Source organism: Buceros rhinoceros, unplaced genomic scaffold (genome assembly GCF_000710305.1).
Source record: "Buceros rhinoceros silvestris isolate BGI_N320 unplaced genomic scaffold, ASM71030v1 scaffold7068, whole genome shotgun sequence".
NCBI classification, from domain to species: Eukaryota; Metazoa; Chordata; class Aves; order Bucerotiformes; family Bucerotidae; genus Buceros; species Buceros rhinoceros.
Genome location: NW_010428543.1, coordinates 96,830 through 104,889, shown reverse-complemented (window position 1 = coordinate 104,889; position 8,060 = coordinate 96,830). Strand labels below are relative to the sequence as shown.

At 36.0% G+C, this 8,060-nt stretch overlaps 1 protein-coding gene across 1 annotated transcript in view; it reads right to left on the bottom strand.

Annotated features, from left to right (window-relative positions):
* SLIT2 (slit homolog 2 (Drosophila)) overlaps positions 1–8,060 on the bottom strand; it is a gene marked incomplete at its 5' end in the record, with an annotated part of 98,222 nt that overhangs the window by 937 nt on the left and 89,225 nt on the right. Inside the window, 2 exons of the mRNA XM_010142319.1 lie at positions 517–728; positions 4,817–5,105. Of these exons, the coding sequence (XP_010140621.1) occupies positions 517–728; positions 4,817–5,105 (501 nt within the window). The remainder of the gene's footprint in view (positions 1–516; positions 729–4,816; positions 5,106–8,060) is intronic.

Sequence of the window (8,060 nt, the reverse complement as noted above, 5' to 3'; positions counted from 1 at the left end):
GAAAGAGAGGGAGAGATTTGATAGACAAAGGCAAAAGAAAGAGGTAGGGGGAAAAGTCATCCTGTTTTCATCTGTCTCACCTGCATAATTCGCTGTGATAAATCAGTTGAAGCTGAGAGGTCAAAAGTAGAGTTTGTGATAAAACTAGGAGCAGAATCATTGGATTTGGCTTCTCAGTTGCAGAAGGCACAGAAACAATAAATACAGAAAGATACAGCAGGTAAAAGGTAATAGTTAAGTATAGTAAAAATGTGTTTCTGAATGAAGGCAAAAAAGAGAAATGTTTTCACAGCAAAACATTTGATGAAAAAATCCTCAAAATGTAAACATATTCATGAGAAAAGTTTGATTTTTGTCTCACTGAGATAAATTCTTATAGTAAAAAAAAAAAGCAACAAATGCGTGTATTGTGGGGAAAAAAAAAGTTGGTAATGCTTTCAGCTGTTCATGTTTTAATAAAAAAATCTCTTTTTTATGATCAAAAAAACGCATGGTTTGTTTTGGTTTTTTTTTTACCTTTATCACAGCTGTCCCCCGTGAATCCGCTGCTGCATTCGCAATATGGTTTCCCAAGTCCTGAAAGCCTGCATTTGCCATGTTTACACCTGATGGATTGGCAGGGGTTAAACAGCATTTCCTCTTCATCACAGAGGACTCCCCCATGTCCCTGCAGGCATTTACAACTGTATGAAAACGCATTGATCGGCAAGCAGGTACCATGCACACATCTACAGGGGAAACAAGCCCAAGAGAATAAAAATAAATTATTCATCAAAGTTCAGGCTGAGCAACATTAACTACAAATACTTTGGACTGTACTCGGAAGAAATTGCTTTTGTTTCTAATGGACTTTTTCAGTGAGATGCAGTGAAGTGGTTTATAATTGGAATGCAGGTTTACACAGAACAAGCTGCAATAGAGAACTATCTCACCAGAAAACAGCCACTGTAGATGTGTTATGGAAGACTTTTACAGGCCACAGTTATTAAAACTAGCATTTCCTGTACACCTAAATTTTCAGCATGCTTTTGAGAACACAGCAAAACCAAGCCCAAATGTAATTCCACTAGAATGAAGAAGAACAAAAGGATACTCACCCAAAATTCTGGTTTTTGTATCATTTAAACCCACCCATATTCTCACTCATGATGTATGGGGCTCCCAGCACAAAGACAGGTCAGGCACTTCCTAACTGAAACTTTCCTGACCCAAGCAATGGCAGTTTCGAAGCTGAACACATGTTCCCTCTTCAAATATATTAGTCTACATTGCCAACTGCCAGTAGCGTGGCCATAATAACGTATGAGGCAGGTCTACTTCACCGCAAGCCAACAGCGCTCATCCAGTACTCACACAGAAACTCAGGCTAGATGAGGTTGCATGTTATCAAGTCTCACTCAGGTGATTAAACTAGTTACTCTCTCAGTTGGGCTTTGGTAAACATTAGTGGCAGGCTCAAATCTTGTTAGACAAAAAAGGCTGTGAGTTAAGCTGCATTTGCTAAGTTCTGTGCACAGTAGTATGGGAACACAGAGCTGGTCTTACTTCTGTTGAGAGCGAGTTGGTATTTCCCAAAAGGAGAATGTTTAATTACCCGTTCCTAGGTCTAAGCTGAAGATTAAGGGGATTCATCTTCTGAAAACATCACCAATGGCTTGGAATAAAATCACTTCCCTTTATTCATTTGGTGGCACAGGGTCAACAACTTTATTCCTAGAAATGATGTTATTTTCTTTAACTGCTCCCTTGATACACAAGTTTTCTATCTACATACTGTTTCCTAGGGAAGACCACAGTGAAGATTCCTCTGTAGGGAGGAATGCAGTCCTGATATTCAAGGTCACAATAACCTCCCTAATGTTTCTTCTCTCTAATGTTTCTCCTCTCTGTATTTTAAATATTACTGAGCCCACAACCTCCTTACTAGGCAGTGGCAGCTACCTTAATGAATATATAAATAAATAAATGAAGAGCTTTAGATGGAAAAAAAGAAAAAAATCCCATCCAAAATAAAATCAAATCCTTTGTTTCAATTTGAAGGTGGTAAAAATTCAAAACAATTGCATTTCATAATAAAAGAAGAGTTCTATTAAGAACAACGTCTTGTTTTGAAATTTTTTTTAGGTAATAGTCTATATTTGGAAACTTTTTGCTTTGTACTCTACTCCTTCACTACAGTAAAAAGTTTGGTAAAGCTGAAAAGAATGCAACCTTTTTGACTTTGACAAACTTGCATGAACCATTTAAAACTGTTTCAGTTTATAAACATCAACAAGTTCCCCTCATCAGTGAAATCTACATTACAATACGTCTGTACCCTTAATTCTGTGCAAGAGCTTTAGGTGTTTTGGAGGAAAATGGGATGTCAATCTCATCACAGAATATTTACATGGAAGGCACAACACATAGCCTCCATTCACATATGCAGTTTGGGATTGAAAACTGCAATTATAAAACTTTACTTAAGCGCCTCCAACTTCCCTATTATGCAAGAGTCTGTACTTTTGAAGCAACTATGTTCCTTAAAAAAATTACAAATTGCTCCTGGTTGAAGTCTGATATTCCAAGACTTAGATTAAGCAACTCAAAATTGAAGGCTTAGACAGTATCACAGGGCAGATGGCATGTTTAGTTTTCATTATGTTCAGCATTTGATCTGTTCACCATGTACAAAACAACCACTTTTAGGACATCTGATCTATGAAGTTACTCAGGTGATACTGACATGTCAGATTCTATACATGCTGGTTTAGATATCAAAGCAAAATGTGTCAGGATCTTTGGTGAAGTTCTGCTTGACTTAGAAGATGATTAAATCTTAGCTAACGCCAAATCTCATACTTTTGCTTCCACCTGTTCTTTGAAGACCTAAATTTCATCTTCAGACTGTACTGAAAAGAACATCAAGCTAAGTGCAAACTCTTGGGCACAGTTTCATCTTATCTAATTTTAGGTATCGATGTCAGGCACTCAAGTTAGATGTGTAATTGCCATAAGCTCCCCACACAGTCATGGAGAGAAACAAGCTTATCCAGAGGGTGATTAGACCACTTGAGGTCTAATTTACTCTTTGTAAATGTGTTTATTTCTTTATTGACCATAGAGCAAACTTTGGTCACCAAGTTCCCAAGACAAGCACGTAGGTTTTGGTAAAATAAATCTAGGTAAAAGAAATCTAAGCCTTAAGACTTTTCATGGTGGGGAGGGATCTCTAAAAGATCCCCTACATTTTTGAAACAGATCACAGTGACAAGTCTGTCTCTCAGATAAGGTAGAATGTTATACTGTATTGGACAGACAAAATTCAATAGACAGGATTTAGAGATTAATCAAGAAATACAGAATCAAAATCCCCAGAAACTAAAGACCAACAAACCCATCCTTCACTCCAAGTAAACAGTTTTGGTTTGGCTTTCTCCCCTACAAGCTCACAGAACTGTATACAGCTGAAACAAAACCAATACTTTCAACAGCTAACAAAATACTAACGTTGTGCTCACTTAATTCTATCTTTCATACTGCCTATATCTGATGCTTGCCAAGGTTTGTAATTTACTGCAGAAAGCACTCAGTTTGGGTGCTGATGTGTATAGTTGTACGAACCTATACAGAATCTGTCAAGGACAGTTCAAACAAATTCTTTGGCTTTTCTTATTATAGAACTTGGTGGTTACAGTTCCACGTTATTTTTGACTTAAAAAGTATAAAATGGACATGATAGACATCACATTTGTATTTTTTAACCTGGTGTGACTTCCTTTTGTTTATCTTTTAAGTTACTGTGAAAGAGGACAAGGTAAGAAAAAGACCCATAAACAATGACATGCCTCAGAAATTCCCTCTGTAGTTTTGGAAAGAATTCAAAACTTTATAATACTGTAAGAGTCCATAACTAATATAAGCAATGCAAACTGTGCATGGTAAACTGCGTGCTAGCTGGAGTTAAAGTTTTGTTTTGGTTTTGTTTGTTTGTTTTTTTTAAATAGGTTTGCCAAACTGTAGTAAGTATAGTGGTAAAGAGCAAAAGGAATAGTGTCTTTTTGCCCATGACCAATAAATCCTGAAGAACTTTGAAGTTCTGAAGTTTCTGATCTTTTTGTGCTGGGAGCCAAAAAATTGAATCTTCTTCTATAGTAAAGTTAAAAGATGAATATGCATATGAATAATCTTATATACACATACATATATTTTGCTCTCTGTCTCCACATATACATTTATGATCCCCTCCATAAATATACATAAAATGTGCAACCTAAAGCGTTCTAGTCAAATAATCAAAGAGAATTAGCACACACAGACTTAAACTGAAGTTTACCATAAAGGTACAAATTTATTTTCCTGCTAAAACCTGGGGTACTATGAAAATATAAAAATATTAGCTATATCTATTATATCATGTTTTTAAAACACATTAGAGAGTAATAGTATTAATTATATTTCCTCATTCTATACAATTACAGGTAAGGAAATAGGTATTTTTGCTTTTTTGTATCCTCTAAATGATTTTTGTACCAAGTGCCATACCAACACTTACATCAGTGTTTCTCATGACAGAAGCAGCCCATACAGAACTATGTAGAAGCACTTCCCAGGCTTTAAGCAGAACTTCAGTAACATGTGTATCTGCTCCCCTAAACTGGGGACTCTTCTTCATTAAGTTAATTGAAAGAATATACTATAACCTGGACCCTTTTATACTTTTACATGCCCAGGATATTTTGTTTCTTACTGAAAAAAGAAAAAATGTGAAAAATTACACATAACAGGAGACTTAAATGCATATTATACTACTGTTCTGTCATGAGGAAGGACATACTTATTTCCAAGACATGGGTCATTAGTTTGTTGATCACAGAGAGGTCCAGTCCATCCTCCTTCGCACTCACAGGAGAAGCCTGACTGGCTGATGGCATGGCATGTTCCATGCACACAAACTTTCTTATGACAAGGCTCGCAACCTGGCAGAATTCCCACTTGCAGTGGCACATTTCTGAAGTCCTGGAGTTCACTGTTGATATATAGATTACGGATGCAACCATGGAAGCTGGTGCCATTCTGTCCTGGAGACTGGCGTAAAGCTGCAATGTTATTTTTCACAGGCATGCCTAGGAAATTAGTAATAGCAAATAATCAATGCAATGTTTGGTATAATTTTCTGTACCATTTTCTCTATTTTTTAAACATTTTAAAAGACATATTTCTTTTTATCTAGCACCAGATAATAGGAGGTATATTACATATGATTCAGAGAACTTTTTGTCTATAATCTCTAATAAGGAAGACATTTAGGAACAATACAAACATATATACAAGCTTTTAGCATGTACACTTTTTGTGTCTTCTAGCAAGTTACCAAGTGTTAGAAGGCTCACACTCTTCAGCATTATTTCTTAGATAATTTTTAGATGAAGTTCTTTATCAGTTAGGAAAGAACTGCCATAGAAACAATGAAGACAAATTTTTCAGTTCTATTTTTGGAAAGGTAAGAAAGTAGTTCCCACCCCGCTTTGAGCTTTTGGTCACTGAACCTGACTACAGGTAAATTACCAGATTATTGCTCAAGGAGTCAAATTGTAAGTCGCCTTCATTCTAGAAGCTCCTGGAACACAAATGAAAAGCAGCTGAAGCCCTCCCATTTTCGGAAATAAGGACTTCTGTGAAATAAGGTGCCACTCGCAACTAGTAAAATATGGTCTAATTTCTGAGACAAGAATGTGAAGTATCAGTGAAGTCCGCAACCCCTTTGAAGAGTTTTTGAGAAGAAACAGATTGTTGCTTAAGACTTCTTACAAAAAGCTATGGGCTTTCAATATGTTTTACTGCAATCTGTTATAGAAAGACCGATAAATACGTAATGTGTGTATTCTGACCACACCAGAGAGCTGTACAGTTGGAAAAACATTAAGAAAAAAAGCACCAACCAAGCATATAAATCGAATAGTCCATTTTCTGTAAAAATAAAAGTTAAATTACCCCTTCCAACCCAAAATATTGTGACCCATGAACAACTTTGAAAAAAAAAAAGGGGGGGTGGGGTGGGGGTGGGAAGAGAGAGGATATAAGAGAGAGAGAGAGAGAGAACACCACCTACAAGGGCTTGCTGTCAAGTCTGAACTTCATCCTGCCAGCTGATGTGATGCTTACCAGAAATTCCATTTAAGCAGGAAGGTGATAAGACTAAGTGTAAGCTACATCATGATATAGGTGTCAAACTGACTTTGGCAAAGATAAAAATACTGCATAAAACCCTAGTGAGAATTTGAGTTCTTAACTGATGGAAACGTGTGATCAAATTCTCAAAAAATTCTAGATACAGTTGGATGAGAAAAAATTGAATGAATCTCAAAAAGATGGGTAATATAAAGATATGAGTGAAAGTTAACTATCCCAAAAATTTTAAAGATCATAAATAGATAAACTTAGACAAAGAGCAGATAAGTTTAAAAGCTGAATATCAACCTACTGTTCTTTTTCTTTATTTTGTAATAATGTTTTAGACCAACATTTTCTGTGACAGTGAAAATAATTGTCTGATTGGAGCCTGAATGTTTAAAAATAGAAATAGAAGGAACACAGGACCTCTCTAAAGAATATGCACTAGGATGGAAAAAACTCCTGCTCTTAGGAATCAAAACACAGAAGGAAGATTATTTCAAATAATGATTTCTTCTGATACTTCAAAATGATGATGCACATTAGTGGGACTCTCCTAATGGAGAAACAGATCTGGAAGGTGAAGAAGCAAGGAGGAGAACCATGTTACAAATGAACAAGTAAGTGTTAGCACCACAGAGAATAAATATTTCTAGTTGGCAGTCCAGCCTCTTTTCATCAAAAAGTGCCCATAATCAACAGGGGGATCATTCTGCACTGAACTCAGTTTTCAAGAAATAGTAAAATTGTCCTAAGCAGCCATTAAATTACAAACTGATGTTGACACATACAAGTAAGCAAGCACACAGTGTCTTATTAAAATCTAGGACCATCTCTCCCTCCAAAAAATGTGGCACAGGACACTATAAACAACAGAAGTTTTTACATGTTTGTTTCCACAAGGCAATTCTCTTTTGAAGATTCAAGGTATGAAGCAATTTCAAAGGCAGCTTGTACATTTGGCATTTTTAATTCTTTTCTCTGCTGGTATGGGGAGTAATGACTAATGTTGAATTCTCTCTTGTACTTCTTCCCATCTTAGATGGAAGAAGGCAATGACAAAATCTGAAAAGATTTGTCAAAAACTTACCTCTCTCATCACTTGTAACTGAGGCATTTGTCATACTAGTTTTATAGGAGAAAGACTATTCTTGATGGGTATCAAAGCAGCTCCCTGTTTTTCTTTTCCATTAGAGATAAATCTAACCAATTACCCTGAGCTTTTCTGTATATTGAGATAGAGGATAAATAGCACCTTTTCTATAGAAAATAGGCATCTTACAAATATACTACGGGTAGCATAATTTTTTGCAAGGAGGCAAGATGCTCAAGTCTAAGTTAAGAAAAAACAGTTCTTAAGAATTAAGGCAAAACAAAAAAGAAATTAGGTGTTCTTTTTACAGAAAGAAGATATCAGAAGGAGACTCCTTACATGTCTCCTATAAAAGTGTAATGTTAAACTAAATGGAAGATGAAGACTGGCAGAATATCAGCAGTATTTAAAAACCATGCTGAATCACTAAGAATTTAGGCATGCTACCAAGGCTACCAAGGCACAAAGTGGTGGCTGAAGTTTCTGAATCTTTTACCTAGACTGTGCAGGCTCATCAGAAATTCAACAGCAACTGCTCATTAAAACAATGGGCTTTAATCACAGCAAATGATCAAAAATGGTTCAAGTAGCTTAGCTCCACAATCATCAACTACCAGTTTCACTGAACAAACAATTCTTTCTTCTCCAAACAAACAAACAAAAAAACCCAACAACAAATCCTGCTATAAACTGTGTGAGGCAACTATACAGTTGGTTCCCTTCTTACCTAAGTCCTAACTCCTATCAGTCCTAAGCAATAAGATCTCCAGACATAAATTATACTTCATGGCTTTATAGTTTACTATCATTTCCT